Source organism: Acartia tonsa, chromosome 11, assembly GCF_053477335.1.
Source record: "Acartia tonsa isolate MP-2025a chromosome 11, ASM5347733v1, whole genome shotgun sequence".
In the NCBI taxonomy this organism is placed as follows: Eukaryota; Metazoa; Arthropoda; class Copepoda; order Calanoida; family Acartiidae; genus Acartia; species Acartia tonsa.
The window spans coordinates 11,809,505-11,835,298 of NC_137270.1; the positions used below are offsets into that span (position 1 = coordinate 11,809,505).

Here is a 25,794-nt window from a genome sequence, read left to right on the forward strand (position 1 = left end):
AACAGTTTAAGAGCAAGCACTTAATGTTGAAATACTTGCTGTTTATGCACCAAAGCATTTCCTAAGGTAAAACATTCTTAAAAACGAACTAAAATAAAATATTAAAGAATATTTCAACATTATAATATTTAAAAGTTATATGTAAATTTTCCTCAAAATTTTGAATGCACTTAATTCAGAAATTGAGATTAAATTTAGGTTTGCTATATTTAGAGATATTCTCCTTAATCTATAGGTATACTTTGAAGCAAGGATGTGCACATCATTTTTCTTTGGGGTCCATTCTGTTTTTTTAAGCCAGAGCAAAAAAGGGGACTAAACACGAACGAAAGCAAGTGATTCTAAGCACCTTCCAGCAGAGAATCTAAATATTTTTTGGTGAATATACTAGGGTTATGTTTTATATAGTTACTGGCGGCTTCGCCCCTAGCCTCTAGGGGCTTCGCCCTATATAGTTATGGTAAGTCAACCCTCCTTAATAGAAATATTCAAAAAAAATATTCTTTGTTTAATTACTCTGTGGTAAAATTAAACCCAGGTTGTGCGCTTTATGCACAAAAATTTTAATTTGTACAAATTAAACCCAGGTTGTTTGCCGTATACACATAAATTTCAATTCGTAAAAATTAAACCTAGGTTGTTCGCATACACAAAAATTAAAATTGAAAAAAAAAATATTTTTTTTTTTTTTTTGTCGGGGGGGGGAGGGTGGATTCATGGGGGTTTCGCCCCATGTTGCAGTAGGGTTCCCCCACCCTAATTACTGGTTTTTGTTTACAAAAATTTTAAAAAATTAAAAATTTTGGAAGTGGGGATTTTTCTTATTTTTGGGGGGGTTGGGGTGTCCCACCCACCAAGAAAATAGCTTAAAACCACCAAAGGACCAGTAGGTATATTCCCAGAAGGGTAGAGCCCAATTTGATCAGCAGTTACTGAGATTTTACAAAAAATGTAAAAAAAGAATTTTGGGGGGTTGGTTTTTTTTATTTTTGGTGGGGTTGGGGATGTCCCACCCCCCAAGAAAATAGCCTAAAACCACCACAGGACCAGTAGGTATATTCCCTGAAGAGTAGAATACAATCGGTTCAGTGGTTACCGAGATCTTAAGGGACAGACAGACAGACGGACAGACATCAAGCTACTTTGTATTATAGATATCGACTAAAAAAATTAAGTTTCGTTATGGTTTTCTATGAATAAAACTTATAAATGTTGAAAGCTGGAAGGTGCTTAAAATCACTTGCTCTTGTTAGCGCATAGTTACCTTTGCTTAATTAAAATAAATTATAATTAAGTTATCATGGTAAATTAAGCCTTAAAAATAATAGCCAAATGCCCTTTAAGTTTAGAATATTGTAGATTACATCTACCAATTACCAACTAAAAATCAAATTAACTCGAATTATTCTTTATTTTTTACTTTTTAAAGCAAAATTAAAAATGTGAGTTTTTTATTTCCACACAATCAAAAAAAAAATACGACCCCACCCCCCTTGTATTTACATTATTTGTCTCCACTACACTCCCCATATGTACTCCCCTGCTATTTCGAAGCATACCAATATCAAAGTTTCAGGTAAATATCAAAATATTTTCCCATCTCATCAGAGAATAAAATTCGACAATATTCCTCAAATTTAAAAAGACCTCAACCCACTCTTTTAATATTTTAACAATGCTTTTCTATATATCGATGTTTAATAAATATAAATTCACTAGATATAATAGAAGTTTTTAGAATAAGGCAAAATCGATTAAAGCATTCCTTATCATTTAACTTCAATGAAATAGATATCAAGTGCCTTGCTGATTTAACAAAAGTGGAAAAGCGTGTTGGGTTAGGTGTGGGGTTTGAGAGGGGGCGGGGGGTTAATGCCTCATTTAAATTATATAGAAAAATGTATGAAATTCTTCTTGGATACAAAGTTTGAAATTTCCCCCGGGTAAATACTTGGAGATTTCCATTTTAACGCAGCATGGGATAAAACCACTCCCCCTTCAGCAAAACTTATATCATACAATTAAAATAATCTATCCAAAAACAATAATAATTATTTCCTAGAGTAAGAGTAGAGCTACTTATGGATAACATTGGCCTTGTTTATATACTTTCTAAATAACGGGACATGTTAAATAGTTAAGATCTTAAAATATCTGATAAAGTTTAGCTTGAGTTTTTTTCTTTCTCAATCATTCAAATTCATCAAAAGTTAACTTGATTAATAGAGATGAAAGAAAAGATGTATAATCACTTCCACATATTATTACATCCGCAGTGTTATATAATCGCAAAACTTAGGACACAAAAGCAAAAACATGACGGGGAGGACTTTTTATAATATAAAGGAAAAAATACGCGTCAGTTTATCTTGATGTATTAAAATACTATTCTGGTGATAAAAATTTCATACAAAAATGGATATAGAATATGGTGGATATTATGTGACTGTGGAAAAATAAATTGTCATCAATATAGGTTGCTGACATGAACATCAATTATTAGTCATTTGGTTCGTCCGGTAGGAGGGGAGGGGATGGGGTAAACGGGGTAGATCTTTATTTTAGTCCGCTTCAAGTTTCACTTCATTAGAAAACATGACAATCTGGTGTTAGAACCAAGTAATAATAAATCCATAGAAACATAAGAGTAAGTGATAAAATGTCATTTTAGAGAGGACACCGACAAGAATTTCAATTTTTTCAATTCAATCTTTTTTTAGTCTGAGGTTTAAATAAATACAGATTTTATTTGTTAATAATCCGTAGAATTTTCAGTTTAAAATAAAGTTTCTAACAAGCATCTTACAATAGTAGTAACTTAGTAAAGTGTTTGTATGACTACTAATATAAATTGATCTTACTTAGCTTAGGTATATATAAAGCTAGCAAGCATCTTAAAGTGGTATTAACTCTACGGTAAAGAGAAAAGTTTTCACATATCTCTCATTCTTATTCTTAAAGGCAAAACTTTGGGTATCATGAAAACCAACAAAACATAAGAATTATTTAAACAGTGTAAAACTATTTCAGAACTGATTTGGATTGGATTATTACTCTAAAAAATATAACTTCTTGTATGGAAATAAGGGGGGAGTTTTTAATGCAACCATCTCGTAATCAGTGATTAAATGACACTTAGAATTCGAATTTCGACCTAAAATTTTGCATGAATAATCCTTGGTAGGTCTATTTTCCCTAAATCGAACAAAAAGTTGGAATAGTAACGGTTAACGGCTGGCGGCTCAGCCGTTTTGCCAATTTTTGCCAATCTTAAGAGCATATTAGTCACGAAACCAATCTCCACATAATACTTTTTCTCTCTCAAAAACCTTATCAAACGGTTCTAGCCGGTAGCTGTTGGTACTAGAAATTTAAAATATGGTTATTGCTATCATCTGCTATCATTTTACATGAATTAAACCAAAAATATGTTTTAAAAAGTTGATTCCTACGTAATTAATGATGAATTTGCCCTGAAAATAGGCAAAAAACGGCTAAACGGCTGAGCCGCCAGCCGTTACATTTCCAACTTTTTGTTCGATTTAGGGAAAATAGACCTACCAAGGATTACTCATGAAAAATTTCAGATCGAAATTCGAACTCTAAGTGCCATTTAATTACTGATTACGATATGGTTGCATTAAACACCCCCCCCCCCCCCTTTATTTTGTTAGATACAACCTATAATCGAACACTTAAATTTATTCTTTAAAATACCGTAATACTGTTTGAACATTCAAACTTTTTTGTTCTTTCCTTTCATGGTATAATATAGACTACTAATGGCTTCGTCCTCAGTAGCTAAGGGATATTTTTTAAAGAGATTGATATAATGTAAAGTAGCCTAAAATATGACCAAGTAATAAAGAAGTTTAGGTTTAAGTGCACTAGACTTATGAGTGAAATCACCGAAAACAGTAGGTAATTTAAAACCAAACTATGAAACATGGAAATAAATGATAAAAGCGTACAAATGACAAAAATTATGATTTGTAAAATAAAATAAATATCTGTCTATCTACTTAACTACCTAACTATTATATGCCTACGTACCTTGATCTTTACTGGAGTGATCCTTTTCAGAGCTATGGGGAGAATTTTGCTTTGATCCCAGATTTCTAAATTACAACCAATATTTTCATACACGAGTCCTTTCAACATTTACAAAAATAATAGCATTTAAAAATATCAAAGTATTTATGATATAAAAGAAACAGGATGTGTGTCTATCGGTGTGTTTGTACCGAAATACATCGTTAACCGCTCGGCCGATCTTCCTTTCTAACAAAAATTGATCCGACAATAATGTTTAAAAGAATTTTCTTAAAGCTAAGTAAAGGTGGTGTGTCAAACTCACCCCTACCCCTCTTTTTAGGGGATAATGTGCTTGTGTTATACTAGAGACGTTAAAAATATATCTGCTGGTGTTATGTCAAGCGTGTAAATCATAGTTAGGCAAGGAGTGTGCCTTTGCAGATAAGCATTAACCACATTATCGTGCATTACAGACGACGTCATGAAACAAGTTGGTTGTCTGTCGGAAGTTACTTCAGTAAATAACCCTATCATGAATACTTTTAATGTCTTTAATAAGACGAGTTATGTGCTCAAGATTGAACAACTCTGCTCTTTAGACCTTTCCAAAAATTCTACACAAAATATTTACCTACAAGGTTTCGTGATTTTTCATAAGGATTAAATAAAAATTACGTCCTTACAAAACTAACAGCTGTGCCCCTAGCATCCGGAGGCATTATTAATTTAAGGTTATATAAAAATAAAAAAGGAAAACGTGTATTTAAAAATATCCCTGAATCCAGATTCGCCATCATTTCCATTCTCTTCAACCTGAAAAAAAAAACAATTAAAGGGAATTATTTTTAGGTTAAATTAGGTACCCTGTAGCCCCGCAGGGTTAATGCCATCCCCTCCCCCCCACTTCCGTAGTGGTTAATTTAGGCACATTTTAAGAAAGGGAATGTTTTTATGTGATCACTATGTAATTTGAGGGAAAGCCCCCGTATTGGTTTGACACCCATCATACCCAAAAATAAGCTTAATACCTACTAAAAAGGGTTTAAATCTGATGAAAAACCAAGTACCAGCATAAAATTAAGTATACTATTATCTGCCCAATCGTTTCTGATATCATTTGCTTAATAAAACCTTATCATATCCTATTAATTCGATTATTGGCCGTAGTCTTAAGGCACTTTTCCCAAGAAATAAATTAAACCAACAAATCATTTTTAAATTAATGCAACGAAAAATGTAGGTAGGTATTGGTAGGTATAGAATACTTAGGTAACTAACCTAAATATTAAGTTTAGGTTCAAATAAATACTTATAGAGAGCCCCAAATTTTGCTTTCAATACAAACTAGAATGCCAGCCATTGACTGAAAATGTCATAAAAGTAAATAACTTTCACAAACCAGAGGTTCGGACCTAAACCTTGGTCTTAGAAATAGGTTTAAAGGGGTAGCTCCCCAGGGCTAAGTTCTCCCCCCCCCCCCCCCCTCCTACTACATTAAGTTAAACATTTTTTTTCAATCTAGCTAAAAAATAAGAAGAGGGAGTCGATGCTTGAGGGAAAGTACAGCAAAATTAGACAATATATATCAAATATCCCTATTACAAAGCTCTAACCTACGTATGGCAGGTGTTACACTATTTTGTGAGCAGATTTTCAACTTTCATAGGCCTTACCTACTTTAAGAAAGTTTGAAGTATATAAGTATAACCTTCCACCTTTCAGCAGGATCCTAAACTCTGGCGCACATGAGCAAATAGGTTAAGGTTTAACAGGGGTCTACTAAATTTTGACACAATAACATCACACTATAATAACAGCATCTGCTAGTCCTGCTACTGAGCTGTTATACCGCTGTAATAAATAGTCCTTAGAAATAATGTCATCTTTAGATGAAGAGAAAGTTTACAATAACTATTAAACTTAACACAAATTCTTACTACCAAAATTTTCATCAAGATTCCACAAAAAAAATACAATGCTATTTAAATATATACCTAGTAAAAATGAATGTAAGCTGATAGCAAAGACCTTTCATCTTTGACTTTGTTTTAGGTTTTAAATATATTTTTAAGATAAAATATGTTCCAATCTAAGATTGGAGGATTTTTTTCCAAGAGGAATGTTAAAGAAACAAAAAGAGTATTGAAGGTGCAAAGATAATCCTTTTAAAGGTTTTGGCATGAAATCAAATTGCGCAATGTTTGTAACCCTTAGGAATGATAACATTCCTAAAAACATCTAAAATGAAATCAAAATTCATTGCATATCGATTAAGTCATTGAATACCTTTCATTTTATTATTTCTAAAATTGGATACGAACACCCAAAAATTTAGATTAAAATTGAGGGGGTGGGAGGGGGGGGGGCGTAAGTTTTGCACCACTAAGTAATATAGTTTTTAACATACTAATAATAATTCTATCCCTTTTAAAACATTTTGTAACATTGAAGTAAAAATCCTTGGATAGGTGCACCAAAATAAAGATACTTTTAACATTGCAAGCCATTCAATTTAATGGTAGCAAAAATAACAGTTGAGCAAGTAAGGTGAACTCTATCTAAACAAATATTTATGACACTGTTACTTTTAATGAGGGATGGCAAAATGATAATTATACCTAGTATTCTACAACCCTTTCTACTCCCAATAAAAGATGAATGAAAGAATAAAATGTCATCCATTATTGATAGATTTTTAATCAAAACATTTCCGTTGGTCAAAAATTAACACTAGAGACAAATGTATTATTTCACTGAATTATGAAGTGTAATAAAAATCATATGGTTCGACAGGTGCAAAAGTTGGAGGTAAACTATTTCATCCCTTATGTAGTATATAATATAAATACCTTATTTTCATTATACTGAGGGCTGGGCTCAGACTTAAGGTCGTCAGCATTTGAAGCAGCCAAGGACAACCTAAAGAAAAGTTTTATATTAAATAACTGTCAAGAAAAACACAACCAAACTATTAAAAAAGAAGAAAGGAATAAATAGGTGATTGGAATATATCTTACTAGGTCTAATTTGTGTGTTCCAAGGGCACTTAAAGTTAAGTCGAGTTAGAAACAAATAAAGGGCGTCGTACCTAGTACAATTGATTAGTTTGGATACCATACATAATAAATATTAGTAATATCATTCAATCCAGCTTCTCTGCGGAAAGAGTTATTCTTTACGGTGACTAAACTTGGGGCACCTGCCATGCATTTAGAAGGTTAGGTAATAAAAGGCACATGAAATTATTTCTAATGTATTTTTAGTAAAGCTACATCAATGCTAGTATGTAACCGGCGCATTTAGGTCATTCAGGTGGCCTGACACGTGCAATTCACTTTTACCTGTTCAGTTTTCCCTCCAGAGCAGTACGGCTTGGATCTGCACTAGAACCTGGACCTCCCCTTCCATCCAGTCCACCCATATTCTCATAGGGGTTGTCCATCTAAAATAAAAGAATGTAGGTATATGATAAACAAAATTAGCTTTCTTCAAAAAAAAAAGTCTTTGTAAGAGCAATAGCAACATTAGCAAGGGATTTCAGCACTTTACAGCAACGATGTATCTTTGTATTGGAAGTATCTTTATTTTACAAAAGTAAACAGTTCAATATGTAGGTAATAATTGGGTTTAATTAACAAAAAAAAAAGAGAAAGTGAATTTTGCAAATATTGAGTACAATACTTCGTTTAATATGTGTACAAAACGATAAAAAATCACATGCTGAATATAGGTAGTAACAGGGTTTCGGATCCGGATCCGCAAAAAAATGTGGATCGGGATCCTTGGACTCAAAAAAATGCGGAAAAAATGGAAAAATCTACCTAAATTTATATAAAATCTCAGACATTCTCTTGATGAGAGCCAATCTTTAAGGTTTAGGGTCAGACTTGAAAATTAAAAGTATTTTTGACTTCGAATTAAAGAATAAATATTTTTTGAAAAGTTTGGTGATTTTTTTTTTATTGTCAAGGATCCGGAACCGGATCCGGATCCGGATCCGCACTGACCAAATTTTGAGGATCCGGATCCGCAAAAAATCAATGCGGATCCAAAACCCTGGGTAGTAATCTAATCATGTATTTACAGATTGCTAACCCTTTTGATTAAATAATAACATAATTCACAAAAGAAGCATTGCATTGACAAAAATTTGACCTAACTACGCTCCTAGTTTCAATTCCCTTAGTTTTTACAAACCAGATCATTTTTATATTTTACAGCAGGGAGAAAAAATTAATCTTGTGCAGAATAAACACCCATGGGTTTTGTTAAAACTCATCCCCTTAAGAATATTGAATGAAAACTTGGGACGTTCTTTGTTCCACATGTGCTTACCTTGTGAGATCCGAAGATGTATTCTCCAATATTATGCATCGCGTTCATTGGGTTGGAACGGGGTGACAGAGAATGGCGGTCTGAAATATAAAAATATATATTAGTTATTGGGGAGGCTCAATATAAATTATGATACAATTTCCTAGGTACTGATTTTGTATTTGTACTAGGAAGGGCAAATGAGACACTTTTGAAAACAAACTTAAAACTCAAAGGAACTTAACTAAAAAAGTTACAGCACCGAAATTTGTCATGGCAGTTGCTTTAATAAGGTAAAATGAGAAACTGCAGCGAAACCGCTGGTTCTCGCAGCTTAATTTGGTTATTTTTTTGCTTTTTCTCAACAAATTACACAATTTTGAATCATATATAATATATTTACAATACCCTGTCCCGTTTTAGAAAAATTTTGTTAAAATTTTTGCCCCCAGCCATAATATGGTTGATTTATGCAAAATAATGACCCATGCAAAATATTTTTTCTGTAATGCAAAAATTGCGATGGTACAAGCACTGCAAAATTTCTAAAATTTGCAAAAAGACTTGTTTTTGAAGCTCTTGTACCATCTCAATTTTAAAGATTTTTAAAAAATTTTAATTCTAGTGTGTCAAAATAAACCTGAAATTTACCAAAAAAAAATGGGAGCAGTCTCAATTCTAACATATGAAGGACAAAGGTGTAGCAAGTAATCTTTCAAAGTAAAAATTGCCAGATTTCATACACAAATAATAGGGTTAGGCCGGATTGGATGGATACAGATATCCGGCTGATCTATAATTCTGGATATCAAGTATTAAGGTTTATATAGACACACTAGAATTTAAATTTCATAAAAATCTTTAAAATTGAGATGAAACAAAAGCTTTAAAAACGGTCTTTTTGCAGATTTTAAAAAATTTGTACCATCTCAATTTTAAAGATTTTTACGAAATTTCAATTCTAGTGTGTCAATATAACCCTAAATACTTGATATCCAGAATTATGAATCAGCCGGATATCTGTATCTATCGATTCCAGCCCAACCCCATTATTTATGTATGAAATCTCGCAATTTTTACTTTGGAAAATTACTTGCTACACCTTCTTCCATTATATGTTAACATTGAGACTGCCCCCATTTTTTTGGTAAATTTCAGGTTTATATAGACACACTAGAATTGAAATTTTGTAAAAATCTTTAAAATTGAGATGGTACAAGAGCTTTAAAAACAGGTCTTTTTTGCAAATTTTAAAAACTTTGCAGTGCTTGTACCATCGCAATTTTTGCATTACAGAAAAAAATATTTTGCATGGGTCAATATTTTGCATAAATCAACTATATTATGGCTGGGGGCAAAAATTTTAACAAAATTTTTCAAATCCGGGACAGGCTAATATACAATATACATTATACATAGGAGAAATTTTTTTTTACAAAAAAATCCCTTATACACACCCACATATTTGCATTTATCACAACTTGAAATATCTCTTAATATGACACAGTGTATTAAATACAAACCCAAACCCCCAGACAGTTAAATCACATGCTACACTTGACGCTAGACAACTAACAATTACCTTGGGAGGGCATATGCTGCTCCATGCCTTGGTATTGACCGCCTGACCTCCGCCCCATAGAAACTCCATTCCAGCCCTGTAATAAATACAAGATCATTTTTAACTATGTGGATATTACATTTGCCAGTTGAATTGAGTGTTAGACTTTTAGAATAACAATAATAGAGAAATTATTAATTCAAATGGGTGTATACTGTATAGGTAAAATTTCTAGGTAAAAAAAATATAATATTATTAATTTGCTCTTTGAAAGAAATGTAGAAATTTCACTTGGTCTGAATGTATAACACCCCTGGACGAATAGCATATATACGTAACGAGAGTGTTTGTTTTCTGTTCAATAAATATGTTTAATATACAAAAACAATCCTTATACTAAAGTAACAGGATGTTTGTGTATCTGTCTGTGTGTCTGTACCGAAGGATCTCACTAACCGCTGAACCGATCGGGTTCTCCTTCACAGGGTAGCTTCTCATAGGTCCCGGGAAGGTTTATAACTATTTTCTTGGAGGTGGGACACCCCCAACCCCCCAAAATTATTTTTTTATTTTTTAACTAAAATTAAAAAGGGTCAGGGTGTCTAATAATACAAATATATCGTAAAATTAATAAATCGTATTACAACTTTTTTATGCAGTAATACTGTACCTGCTGATTTGAGTTTTCCCTCCACATATTCAGATTCTGGTCGGCGGCCAACAGATGGGGGTCTGCGCCCCCTTTCTCATCTAGCTCCGCCCACAATTTACCCCCAGTCATCTAAATAAAATTTTAAGTTTACAGATGGTATTATTTGAAGTGGTGCAGCTTTTCTAGGTGTTTATCCAGCCTTATGTCCTTCTAGTTGAATTGGGATAGTCTTACCTATTTATATCCCTCATACCACATAGAACATAAAGTCCCTATATGATACAGGCGCATTCGCTTATCTTAATTTAAAGAAATAAAATAATTCAGACAGACGAAAGGGCTGTATTTAGCTTATTTATGCCTCATAGCTTAGTTTAGGGAATTAAAACAAAAATATAGACGCCTATGGCAATAATCAATCTTACTGGTTAGCACATATCATTACCAACGAACACCGCCTAGTAATAAAGGTAGAAACTTGGCAAAGGCCATAATGAAAAATGCAAACCTGGGCTAAAATACTCAACTACAAAGGTGAATATACACAACGAGAACACAAAGTTTCACTAAATCATTAACAAATATTAAAATTTTAAGAAAAAATTTAAATGGCTTGTATCTTTAAATATATTTGAAAAGGCATAAGCTCCACGTCTTATAAGAATAATAATATGAAGAAAATGACACAATATGACAGGTGTCCCTTAAAACAAACTATAAGGTATTTACGGTTAGAACTTAACAAGTTAAAGAAATTGAAAACTAATGAACTGAATAATAATATTATATACCTATTAGAAGATCGACAAAGTATTTTTATAAAAGAACGGTGAAAAATTTTGGGTAAGAGGATGTATATATTGGTAGTAAGTAATTTTTTACTTTAAATAATAATTTGAATTGAAATTGTAATCAACAAATTTACATGGAAACATGTGTGTAAAGAATCGTAGCTGTTAATATTTGTTATCCTGACCTACAGAGGCACTACAAACACTTTACACTATGTACATATTCTGAAAAAAATAATATTAAACACATCAACTTAGAAGTTTAGGAAATAAACTTCATAATATTACTTTGTGAAGAAAAAACAACATTTAACCTAAAAATTTCTGACATTCAAGTAAGTTAATAAAACGATGCCAATAACTTAAATCTATTTTCTTAATTTTATAAACAAGCCTGTATGAAATGGAACACAGATTACCTACCTATATTTTCAAATACATTTTTTACTAGGCATCTTAAATGAAAGACAAGCAAGTTTTTCTTAGGGTGAGTTTTTCGAAAAATTTATCCTATATTGTACACTGTAGAAATTAGAAAAATATTACCTAGGTCTTTAGTACATATACATTACCTATTGCAACAAGAGTCACAAAAATCACAAAGAAAATAGCAAGCCCAAAGAGCAAAAGATAAGTATAATAAATAAATACTGGTTTTACTAGCTACGTTTAAAATAGGTAATAAGATTCGACTCTATCGTATATATGATCGAATAATATATGGTACGTAATGTAATATAGAGACTGGACAAAAAAATGAGACTGTTTTTTTCAGTAAATTAACTTTCGATGGTTGGTGAAATTTAATTGAGGGTGCCTTATTAGCTAATCTGTCCGTTCAATGTACGTTGGGTTACCCGTGGAGCTAATAATCTTTAGCCATAAGAGTGTATAAAGAGAATCATAAAGCAAGGCAGAATTAAATTTGTATTGCACGAAACAACACAAGGCTTTCTCAACCAACTATTATATAATTATATTGTTCATACTTTATTAAAATTCTTTAATGTTAGAACTTTAGAAGAACCCTGTAACTCAATTCTATGTATAAATCAGCTGTTTTTATTACTAAACAGGGGATACTTTTAATTTTCTTCTTGTCCCAAAATTAATGACTGGATCTTGGTCAAAAAACATTTCCTAAGGGTTATTTCGAGGTATTTGACTGTAAGTATTCAGCTAAATGGTATATTTTCACATATATAAATATTGAGATATGAATATTATAACTATATACGTTCCTTAATAAATTAATAGATTCACAAGAAGATTGGGTATATCTTTATAAAGAAGCTGCCCTAAAAATTTCACAAGAAAAAAGTATCACTAATCTGTACAAGACGTACATACAAAAATGCTGTACATACACAGAATATTGAAGAGCAGCTACGCTGCTACGTATTACAACTACGTGCGGCAAAGAAAGACGAGTGAAAATCTTACGAATAAAAATTTCCCACAAAAAATTGAGAATCCAACTGTTTTTATGCGGCGACACTGAGCAACAAATTTGATAAATCCGCGAAATAAAAAGTCGTCGACACTTTTTTTGGCGCAATTTTTCCTCTAAAATTATTTTTGCGCATTTTCAAACAGACTTTTGAAATAAAAATGGAAATTGAAATAAGAAATATTTTTGCAATAATGAAAAAAAATTCTGAATTCGTCGTCAAAATTCTCCGATTGACAAAAAAATCGGCTAAAATTGCGAGTTTAATAAAGCAGACATTCAGACCATGATAGCCAACATATAATTTATTTTCTAAAACAAAAAGATAGTAATACTTTTAACAATTTAAAAATTTTAAAGTATTTTAGGTTATGTTTCTTTAAATTTAAGGTGGTTTTGTTTAATTGGTAAAGAATTAAATAAAAAATTACAAATTTTAAAAGTTTTTTTTCGTTATCTTTTTATTTAGCTATACATCCAATTTCTTCATCACTGAAATTTAGAAAAGAAATAAAAATAAAATTCCTTGATAGTATTTATAACAACAATATTAGATTTGTTATTTTTTATATAGAATTTGGCAGCTATGTTTTTTCATTAGGGTCAAAGAACCCACTTGAACTGAGCCGTAAAACATATATTTGATTAATTTTCACTAATTTTACAATACATTTTATGGTTTTAACTTTTTAAGTTTTATATTTTAAGTTTAAAACTAATGTAAAAAACTTTTTAAAGTTTTGTTAATAAGATATTTGTCAGAATGTCCGACATTTTGTTCCAAATTTTTAGGCAGCTTTTTAAAAGGTCGTCGTTTTTGTCGGATTTATTGAAGCTGTATAATTATAGCGGCATTCGGCGCAATGTAAATAAACAATATGAATCATATGCCGGTCGCGAATGCGATTGGGGATAAGATAATTGGAGAAAGGCTTCAGCTATTTAACAAACATTTAAATGTTGAAACTATTACTAATATCCAACAATGTACTCGCCAGAAGATAAATAAAGGGCTGTAATTTAAGAAAATGAACACATCATCAATTAATTAAATGAGATTATCTTATGTTTTTTCTAGAATTCTCAAGCATTTAACTATGAAAAGCTCATATAATCTCTGTATATAAACGAGGGGGGGGGGGGGGTTGGAGGCAGTGTAATGCACTTCTTAGTGTTCATTAATTGCAACCATTTTAATGTTTCAGGGTGAAGTTTCTTTCATGTAATGTTGTTCAACATCACGACACCTAGAAGTTCTTTGGAGGTGTACTTTACACACACCTCTGAGTAAAGGATTGCCTGTATTATTCACTTTTTTTATATCCCTAACTTAACTTCTATTTAACTAAAACATTGAATAATGTTGAATAAATTGAATATAAATGTATGTAAGTTTTTTAAAAACCTCTATTATGGATATATTTTCCTTTTTACAGGTTTGAAGAAGTCAAAAATACTAATGGATGTAGAATGGATAATATGACAGGTGAAAAATTGACGTTAATTTAGGTTGCAATTTCCCCTGTCATTCATTGGCTAATTCTTTAATCCTGTAGGAGGGGAGGGGATTGGGGAGATCGCTATTTACCCTGCTACAAAATTCATTCTATGAGAAAACATGAAAATCTGATGTGAGATCCAAGTATTAACAAATACATAAGGTTTAATTATTTATTGGGTTTTTTAATTTTTATGTGTACAGAAAGTATAAAGTTTAACAATATTTCCAAGAATGACATATTAACAATAGAACAACAATGGTAAAATTGGAATAGCTTCACCTGAAAAATAAAGAGAACATACAAATAATCCAATGACAGCAATATTCACAAAAATATCATATAATATACAATACATGGATAATCAATTAGAAAAGTAGTTAAGAGACACGAGAAATGGGGGGTGGGGAAGGAGAAGCCAGAAATATTAAAGTTGCTTTATTAAAAATGATTAAATAGTGCAAAAAAGAATTTATATAAAAAAAAGGGGGAGGGGAAGGAGGTGGCTTGGGAGAAGAATTACATAAGCATTTTTAGGTAGGAAAAGTATATGAAAGGTAAAATATGAGTTAGAAGATTGAAGAACAAAATCATAAGAAGGTAGGGTGAAAAAGTCTGAGTTAAATAAAGTTGAAAGCTGTTGATCAGTGAACGGAGAGTAGATTGTTTCCATAGGGTGTAGAACCAGCCCAAGAGGATTGCTGGAAGAGAGACAGCCGCCAGGTTGGCAATATGCGGGATCAGTTAGAACCAAGATATAGACATAGACACCTAGATAAGACAATTAGTACCCTTATAGAAGGGCATGACATGCATAAATAAGACGCAACTGTGTAGCACGTAGTAATAAAGTGTTAAGAAGAGCGGCGACGCATAGGTTAAAAAAAGCCGTATTATCAGCGAATCCAGACAGGGTATGGAATAACAATATATTGTAATGATTTGTTGAGAAATACAGATTAAAATAACTTGCGAGGCTAGCGATACTTATAATTAAATGAGAATAACAATATTAACATAAGGAAGTGGGGGGGGGGGGGAATAGGCCTGGATTAAAATAAGTTGAAAGCTGGTGACCCGTGAACAGAATGTTACCATGGGGTATAGAACCAGCCCTGAAAGATTGATGGAAGAGAGGTAGCCGCCAGGTTGGCAATATGCGGGATCAGATTTACGAAAAAAAAACACCTAGATTAAACAATTAGTACCCTTATGGGAGGGCATGGCATACATAAATAAGACGCTACTATGAAGCACAAACTAAGGACATCCATTTGACTTTACTGTGACCCTCATCAATATTATAATTAACAGTAATAAAAATGAAATATAAGGTATTAACTCACAAGTAATCAGAGAGTTTAATTGAGGATAAATGATAACAAAAATAGAGTGAGCAGTGTAATCAATTTAATTTGACTCTATTACCATAACCCATTACTTAAGTTAGGCAGATGAAATTTAAATTCACGGTGGATAGTAATACAGTATAAAAACAACAAAGAAAGTATAAATATAGAAGTGTAGACGAAGGAGTGACACAGGTAATCCTGGTTGATACACAAATTTAGACAAATTTTTAGGCCCATAATATTCACAAAGACATATAGATAACTATAGACTTAAGAACTTAATTTTGTTGTAATTCAATATTTATATGATGTACAATCCTTTTAATGAGCAATGTTCCAATTTTAAGATATTATGAAGGAGATTAACTTCTTAGGCAACATGATAAGGCCATGATAGGAACAAGTAAAAAAACAAGTAAAAACAACAAAATAACAAAAGGTAATCCTTATTTCACCTTGCTAGTTTTAGTTTTTGGCACCCTGGTCTAATTCAGCTATAAAGTTGTTCACCTCGACCTCCCAGTCTGAAAGACTGCCGGAATCAGACGAGCCAGAAATGGATTCATTGTCATGGATATGGACGGTGTTAACTGAATCATCCATCTTTGTAGTATTAGCTAGATCCGAAAAATTAGAGGCCATAGGGTAGCCATACTCTCGCATATCATAGAATCTTCTTGGAGTTGTAGCTGCTGTATTCTTTGTTTGATTGAAGAAGAGTGTGTTGGTGGCCCAGCCGTCAGGGTTGACGCCGTTTGTTAAACAAATTGACCTGTAAATGGACAGCCCAGATTTAAAGATCATCCCATCTGCCAAGTGCATAGTGTTCAGGAACCAATCTGGGCTGTCAATGTCATTATAATGGACTCTCCATTCACGCTTGCAGTGAAATCCAGCAGCAATGAAGTGAGCATTATCACCAAAATCAGAAAGAAGGTCACCATAAGGAACATCAGCTCTTACAGGAACATCAGCTCTTACAAAGGAACATCAGCTCTTACAACTACTTTTCCCACCCCACTCAATGTCTGTAGGTAAATTATTTATACAATAAATAAAAGTTTCTGTTAATCTACTTTACCCACTTTATGTTTTAATTAAGTCAGTATTATAGTATATTGAATTTTAAACAGTAGCAATGCTATAATAATTTTCTAGAAGTTTAATCATTTAATTTAGGTAGGTATGTTGATTTCTCATCTATTTTCAAAAAAATATGTATTGGAGATGGGGTAAAATGGTGTACACACTCTTGCAAATTTACCCACTAATTTTGGGATTACTTATTCCTAGGAAAACAAAGTAGCATCTCTATAATCAATTCCTAAAAATGTAAGTATGTCCCTAACAATATCCTGTATTTGAGTAATTTTGCAGCAAATGTACTTAAAATTTTGTTTACACTCATACATTTAGTTCTGATACTCTACAAGTGTTAATGTTCGGTTGTCCTTGCTTTTTATTATAGAGCTTCGCTTTTATGGATGTTGTCATCCTTGTTTAATTGTACTTAAAAATCTTTTAGTAAATTATAAATTGCTTATTTTGCAAAAGGCACAGTCACAACTTTTTTTGATTTTTACGTTGTCCCTAACCTACAGATATATTTACAATGGGGTAAACTTTATAGAACACACTTTGCGTGTTAAAACATTTAGCTAAATATCTAGAAAAGTCAAACAGATGGACTGAACAGGAAGTTTAAGGCAATGTATGTATATTCATACTAATCAAAATATTTTAATGGGTGCGCCTAGCTTCACCCAAAATTTCAGCTTAATTTCCTAAATAGTTACCAAGTAAATCTTACTAACCCTTAGAAATGAAGTGACCTTCGTAGCATTACTGACAGACAAGACAATGCATATACTGGATAAGCACAGGTCCTAATAATCTTTACCAAAAAGTTTAGCTTCATATCTATAATACAAAGTAGGATGATGTCTGTCCGTCTGTCTGTCCGTCTGTCCTAAACCCTGAACCACTTCATTATGCAATCTACATTTTCCTGGATATTTTGTCTATGGTAGTCCATAAGTGTACAGCTTTAGAGTACATTGTTTCTATTTGTTAAAGCAACACGTATGCTAAAAGAAAAAGATTCTTTTTAAACTAAAATGCTTATATATTAATCAAAATATATATTTTTTGATTTGTTACTGATCCACTTCATTACGCAAATCAAAAGAAAATCAACTGAAATAAACCCTAGTAATCTCAAAACGTGTAAGTAAGCAATTAACATTTTTTTTGGCTTACTTAAATGTGCCATTGTGCCATTTTTGTGGTAAATTACTGATAAGCCATAAAGAATACTAATTGCTTACTTATATCAGCATTCTACAACAATTTGGTCTTACTTGTGAGATAAAAGAGGGTGGAGTAAATAAATACTCAGTCATTTACAGTAAAAGTGGCTTATATAAGTTGAAGTGAAGAAAAAGAAGGAGGAGTAATAATTAATCCCTTCCTTCCTGTAAGCAGTTTATGAAAAAAAGAGAAGATTGGCTGATATAAGCCAAATAAGCAACAATTGTGATTGGTTGCTTATAAGTAATTTATCCAAAAATTGCATGATTTGGTATATAAGCCAAATAAGCATTTATTGTGATTGATTGCTTGTAAGTAATTTATCAACAAATTGGATGATTTGGTACATAAGCCAAATAAGCATTTATTGTGATTGATTGCTTATAAGTAATCTATCAAAAAATTGTATGATTTGGTGTATAAGCCAAATAAGCAATAGATGTGATTGATTGCTTATAAGTAATCTATCAAAAAATTGCATGATTTGGTATATAAGCCAAATAAGCATTTATTGTGATTGATTACTTATAAGTAATTTGCATTTTCATTAATTGCTTATAAGTAATATATCAATAAATTGTATGATTTAGTATATAAGCCAAATAAGCATTTATTGTGATTGATTGCTTGTAAGTGATTTATGAAAAAATCGCATGATTTGGTATATAAGCCAAATAAGCATTTATTGTAATTGATTGCTTGTAAGTAATTTTTCAAATAATTGCATGATTAGGTATATAAGCCAAATAAGCACTAAATGTGATTGATTGCTTATAAGTAATCTATCAAAAAATTGCATGATTTGGTATACAAGCCAAATGAAGATTTATTGTGATTGATTGCTTACAAGTCATCTATCAATAAATTGCATGATTTGGTATACAAGCCAAATAAGCATTTATTGTGATTAATTACTTATAAGTAATTTATCAAAATATTGGATGATTATGTATATATGCAAAATAAGCATTTATTGTGATTGACTGCTTGTAAGTAATTTATGAAAAAATAGCATGATTTGGTATATAAGCCAAATAAGCAATTATTTTCATTGATTGCTTATAAGTAATTTATGAAAAAATAGCATGATTTGGTATATAAGCCAAATAAGCAATCATTTTCATTGATTGCTTATAAGTAATTTATGAAAAAATAGCATGATTTGGTATATAAGCCAAATAAGCGACATTTTTCATTGATTACTTATAAGTTATTAATAAAAAAATTGCATGATTTGGTATATAAGCCAAATAAGCAATAATTTTCATTGATTACTTATAGGTAACTTATAAAAAAATTGCATGATTTGTTATATAAAATGCAATAATTTTAATTGATTTCTTAAAAGTACTTATAATTGTGAAGGAATTGCATAATTTAATTTTGATATTCTTAACTACAACAATTTGAAAATTGGACCATAAACACCAAAGATATGAGGAAAAATATAAAATAGTTAAAAAGCTTGGATGATTTATACAGTGTGTTTTTTTTATGAGAACTTTTTTGAAAGCAATTTTACCCCACTAATAGTTATCAGAATTTAATGATTAACGGCTTATTTTCTTTGATTTTTATAACCATTTAAAGAACATCAAAAAAATATTTCAGTTTTTATTAAAAAAGTACAGTAAAATCAAAAATTCAAAACCTAGGTGTCAACATCTAAAATAGGTTTTTAGCGTATTTTTCTCATGCTCAAATCTTCTTCCCTTTGCAAGAATGGCTCCAAAACGCTTCAAAGTAAAGATACATAGTTAAAAATTGATACAGATACTTTTGGGGACATGTACTAGAACATATCAAAGGCCATATCTCAACCAGGGAGGGAGTACTGGCCCCCCAAAGTGAACTACTCAAAATCCATTTTTTTTCTTGCAAAGTGTAGAAGATTTTAGCTTAAGAAAAATGCGCTAAAACCTATTTCAGATGTTGACACCTAAGTTTTGAATTTTTGATTTTACTGTACTTTTTAAATAAAAACTGAAATATTTTTTTGGATGTTCTATAAATGGTTATGAAAAACGAAGAAAATAAGCTGTTAATCATTAAATTCTGATAACTATAAGTGGGGTAAAATTGCTTTCAAAAAAATTCTCATAAAAAAAAACACACTGTTGTTAATTATGCTTGTTAACCCTTTATGGTTAGGGGGGAGGGGCATTCAGGACACCCCTTTCCGTTTTTTTTCTCTCATTTTCTTTGTGTGTAAGAAATGCTCCTCCCATAGCTGAGTTTTTAAACACAGGTATGACACATAATTGAGAGTTGGAATTTTTTTAATATCTTCATCCAGGCGGGCACAGGATGCAAGCAAAAATGCAGGGTTATCCAGGTAAAGAGCAGAAATAATTTTTTAATTAAACAAAGCATTTTATTAAATTATCCTCTAGTAGTACATGCTTATATAAAATATAGGTGTTAATTCCTTCCTTCCTGGAAGCAGTTTATGAAAAAAAGAAAAATTTAGCTGATATAAGCCAAAAAGGCAATACATTTCATTGATTACTTATAAGTAATTAATGAAAAAATGGCATGATTTGGTATTTAAGCCAAATAAGCAATAATTTTCATTGATTGCTTATAAGTATTTTGTCTAATAATTCCATGATTTAGTATAGAAGCCAAATGAGCATTTATTATGATTGATTGCTTATAAGTAATTAAATTAGTTAAATTTCATGTTTTCTAAAAACAATTTTATTTCTAACTTTTCAAAATTGTTGTAGTTAAGAATATCAAAATTAAATTATGAAATTCCTTCCACAATTATAAGTACTTTTAAGAAATCAATTAAAATTATTGCATTTTATATAACAAATCATGCAATTTTTTTATAAGTTACTTATAAGTAATCAATGAAAATTATTGCTTATTTGGCTTATATACCAAATCATGCAATTTTTTTATTAGAACTTATAAGTAATCAATGAAAAAAGTTGCTTATTTGGCTTATATACCAAATAAAGCAATTTTTTTTATAAATAACTTATAAGTAATTAATGAAAGTTATTGCTTATTTGGCTTACAAACCATATCATGCTATTTTTTCATAAACTACTTATAAGCAATCAATGAAAATTATTACTTATTTGGCTTATATACCAAATTATGCTATTTTTTCATAAATTACTTATAAGCAATCAATCACAATAAATGCTTATTTGGCTTACATACCAAATCATGCAATTTGTGATAAATTACTAATAAGCAATCAATCACAATAAATGCTTATTTGGCTTATATACCAAATCATGCAATTTTTTGATAGATAACTTATAAGCAATCAATCTCATTTATTGCTTATTTGGCTTATATACCAAATTATGCAATTTTTTGATAGAATACTTATAAGCAATCAATCACATTTATTGCTTATTTGGCTTATATACCAAATCATCCAATTTTTTGATAAATTAGTTACAAGCAATCAATCACAATAAATGCTTAATTGGCTTATGTACCAAATCATCCAATTTTTTGATAAATTACTTACAAGCAATCACTCACATTTGTTGCTTATTTGGCTTATATCAGCCAAATCTTCTCTTTTTTTCATAAACTGCTTACAGGAAGGAAGGGATTAATTTTTACTCCTCCTTCTCTTTCTTCCCTTCGACTTTTACTGTAAATGACTGAGTATTTATTTAATCCACCCTCTTTTAACTCACAAGTATTGTTGATATATAAAGTAGTAAGTTTTTTATGTCTGTAGAAAACAACCTCAATAACAGCTGAACCTATAAAATTATCTTTTACGGTGAACCTTCCATTAGGTCCTGAGATGGTTTTAGGCTATTTTATTTTTATTCCTTATAACAAAGGATTGAGTTAGAAACCTGGTTAAGATGTCTGTAGAAAGGTCTTTACATGCTCCATAAAAAATTCTAAACATTATGGGGTCTTTCTACAAGATTTAAAGTACTTAAGGCAATTTGATTTTTAATCTCCATGTAAGGAAAAATTCTACACAAGGGCTAGGACTCGAGCTGTAGTATTCAGGAGAGGTGAGTAAAAATCAAAATAGTGCTTTCTCATTGTCATTGCTTGGACATGATTTGTGTCATTTTTTGTTGGTTTATATTGAAAAGAGTGAAGCAATTGGTTCTTTTTAAAAACACCCTTTGTGTCTGTCTGTCTGTTTGTTTGCATCAAAGGATCTTGCTAATTGCTGAACCGCTGAAAAGGGGCCTGTCCATTGGAATGAATGATAACTTTTATCTATTTTTATGAGTAAGGACAGAAAGGCCCTTATTATAGAAATTCATTTACTTATGGCTGTACATTGTTACATATTAAATAGTCATATAAGCTAGTAATCCTTATACTAAAGTAACAGGATGTCTGTGTGTTTGTAACCACTGAACCGATTGGAAAAGAAATTTAAGAAAATTTTTTTTTTTAATTGTTTTGAGGGGGGGGGGGTTGATTTTTTATTGGGGGGACCCCACTATTTAAATTTTTATTTTAGAGAATTTTTTTTTTTGGGGGGGGGGGTTATTTTTCATTATTTAGGGGGTTAGGGGTGTCCCATAAGAATTGAATTTTGATTTTTACTCACCTCTCCTGAATACTACAGCTCGAGTCCTAGCCCTTGTGTAGAATTTTTCCTTACATGGAGATTAAAAATCAAATTGCCTTAAGTACTTTAAATCTTGTAGAAAGGCCCCATAATGTTTAGAATTTTTTATGGAGCATGTAAAGACCTTTCTACAGACATCTTAACCAGGTTTCTAACTCAATCCTAGCCAATTTGGCATAAAAAAGATAGACTCATCAAACTTTTAGACATGACAGGTTTCTACAGTTCTTGATGTGTGATAGATCTTTCTTTTTGATATCAAAATGGCTAAGATTGTGTTAGAAACCTGATTAAGGTGTCTATAGAAAGATATTGACGTGCCCCATCAAAAATTCTAAACATGGGGTTTATCTACGAGATTTTAAGTACATAAGACAGTCTGTTCTTTTTTTTAGACAGAGCAGTCATATCTCTATGTTTGATGGGTCTGTCTTTTGAATGCCAAATTGGCTAGGATTGGGTGAGAAATCTTATTAAGGCGTCTATAGAAAGGTCTTTATAAGCCACATAAAAAAACTCTAAACCTATAAGTGTATAGGAGAACCATATTGGTTCAGCAGTTGGATCAATCCTTTGGTACAGACAGACATACATAATACATAAATACAAAGATCCTGTTACTTTGTTATAAGGAATAAAAATAAAATAGCCTAAAACCATCTTAGGACCTATAGGAAGCTTCCATGTATAGGAGAAACATATTGGTTCAGCAGTTGGATCAATCCTTTGGTACAGACAGACATACATAATACATAAATACAAAGATCCTGTTACTTTGTTATAAGGAATAAAAATAAAATAGCCTAAAACCATCTCAAGACCTAATGGAAGGTTCACCGTAAAAGATAATTTTATAGGTTCAGCTGTTATTGAGGTTATTTTCTACAGACATAAAAAACTTACTACTTTATATTAGGGTTATGCCGGATATCCGGTGTGGCCGGATATCCGGCCATTTTGAATATCCGGCCGGATACCGGATATTGAAACTATCAAGCCGGATATCCGGCTATAAAATCTTTTATATTTTTTAACAAAAATCTCTGTTTTTTTAATCTTAAATAGCTGTGATTTTCTTATTATTGAAGCTAAAAGAACAATTTTTCTGAATATGTTTATCTTTATGTTTTTTGTTTATATTAGAAATCTCAAAACATAAGTTTTGGCGGTGGCAGCAGTACTTGACTGCTGCCAGCCGCAAACCGACGGTTGGCAGGTAAACAGATTTTATGAAATTGTAATATGCCATGAAGATATATAAAAAAATTTGAAATCTTCAAGTAATAAATTGTGGTCACAGGAACCGTTTAAAGATTTCTGGAGACCTGGAGGAACCTGAAATTATATATGAGGATGTACGACTATGGGATATTTTAGTATTAGATAACATGAAATGCTTTGTTTAAGTAAAAAAATATTTTTACTTTTTACCTGAATGACCTTACCAGATTTGCTGGCATCCTGTGCCCGCCAGGAAGGAGGTATTAAAAAAATTTCAACTCTCAGTTATGTGTCATATCCAAATTTCGAAAGTATCTCAGTTATAGCCCTGTACCTTTTATACACAGAAAATGGGATAGAAAAAACAGAGGGGAGTGGGGCAGGCATTCAACGCCACCTCCCTGCCCATCCTCCAACCGTTAGGGGTTGATATTACAGATTGAGGGTATTAATAGTTAATTAGATTTATTTGCTAAGAAGAAGGATCATTTTATAGTTACTTGATTTTTAAGTTTTAACCTTAATTTTATCATCTATAATACAAAGTAGAACGATGTCTGTCTGTCCGTCTGTCCGTCTGTCTGTCCGTCTGAAGCTTAAGATCTCAGTAACCACTGAACTGATTGGGCTCTACTCTTCAGGGAATATACCTACTGGTCCTGTGATGGTTTTAAGCTATTTTTAAGGGGGTTGTACACCCCCAACCCCCCCCCAAAAAAAAAAAAATTGGGTATAGTCCTTTCCACGACATCTCTCCATAAGGAGCGATTCTTTGTAATTTTAAAATGGCTTTTTATAGGTTATTTTAGGTTAGGTTAGGTTATTTTGTGTTAGGTGATTGCCCCTCAGGGTTAGGTAATTGGCGCCGCAGGGTTAGAGTCCCCCGCAGGGGCTAGAAATAGGAGAAAAGCTACTGTGAAAATATGAAGAATCGCTCCTTATGGAGGGATGTCGTGGAAAGGACTATACCCCAAAATTTTTTTTTTACTTTCTCTTTTTAAATCTAAAATATGAAAAATTAGGTTGATCAAACCTCTTGGGGTAAGCCCCTAGAGGCTAGGGGCGAAGCCGCTAGTATTATATAAAGCAGTAAGCTTTTTTTGTCTGTAGCGAAGGATCTCGCTAACTGCTGAACCGATATGGTTCTCCTTTAGTGTGAAGCTTCTTATAGGTCCCAGGGTGGTTTTAGGCTGTTTAATTTTTATAAAAAAAGTCGTTGTAAAGTTTTAAGTTATTTTTCTTCACTTTCATGTCCCTTCTAATATCCCTAGATACTAGGGACGCAGCCGCTAGTATAATATAAAACACCAGTTTATGAAGAATTTTTTTTGCGATTATAGTCCCTTTCGTGGCAACGCCCCTTAAGGAGCGATTATTCGTATTTTCACAGTAGCTTTCCTCCTTTTTTTAGCCCCTCGCGGGGGACTCAAACCTTGCAGGGCCAATTGCCTAACCCTGCGGGGCAATCACCTAACCAAATATAACCTAACCTAACCTAAAATAACCTATTAAAAGGAATTTTAAAAATACAACGAATCGCCCCTTAAGGTGCGTTGCCACGAAAGGAACTATATCCTTTTTTGATACTTTAATATGTAGTAATTTGGCCGGTTATCCGGCCGGATATCCGGTAATTTGGCCGGGTAACCGGATATTTGCCAGATGTCCGGCGTTGGCCGGATATCCGGCCGGATACCGGATATCCGGCATTTGAAATCAGCAGGATATCCGGTATCCGGCCAAAAAAATATCCGGCCCAACCCTACTTTATATTTCAACAATAAGGTTTTGAAATCTTAAAGGGCGAATATAGGTTCGATATGATATGAGCTTATATGAAAGGTGCCATTTCATACTTTTAGAATATCTATGCCAAATTTAAAAATTCAAAAAAATCCTTAAGTAAATTTTGCAATTTTCTGTTTCAATTGAACATATGATAAATGAGATTGACGACAAACGGTTTATTTTAGCCCTTTACAAGACTTTTTTTTGACTATTTTGCTTAAGTTTGATTGACTATTACA

General features: G+C 31.8%; 1 protein-coding gene across 11 annotated transcripts in view; it reads right to left on the reverse strand.

Annotated features, from left to right (window-relative positions):
• Positions 1–11,601, reverse strand: part of LOC145332236 (pumilio homolog 2-like) — a 186,486-nt gene extending 174,885 nt beyond the window's left edge. For all 11 annotated transcript variants that reach the window (XR_013884097.1, XR_013884099.1, XR_013884096.1 and 8 more), the window contains exons 1-9: positions 11,539–11,601; positions 11,071–11,128; positions 10,581–10,691; positions 9,932–10,007; positions 8,371–8,450; positions 7,377–7,477; positions 6,885–6,954; positions 4,811–4,848; positions 4,054–4,118 (exon numbers count right to left, since the gene is read on the reverse strand). Coding sequence is in view for 1 of the 11 variants with exons in the window: in XM_080177189.1 (XP_080033315.1) it covers positions 4,054–4,118; positions 4,811–4,848; positions 6,885–6,954; positions 7,377–7,477; positions 8,371–8,450; positions 9,932–10,007; positions 10,581–10,691 (541 nt within the window). In the remaining 10 variants the exon portion in view is untranslated. The remainder of the gene's footprint in view (positions 1–4,053; positions 4,119–4,810; positions 4,849–6,884; positions 6,955–7,376; positions 7,478–8,370; positions 8,451–9,931; positions 10,008–10,580; positions 10,692–11,070; positions 11,129–11,538) is intronic.
• Positions 11,602–25,794: the final 14,193 nt, after the last annotated feature.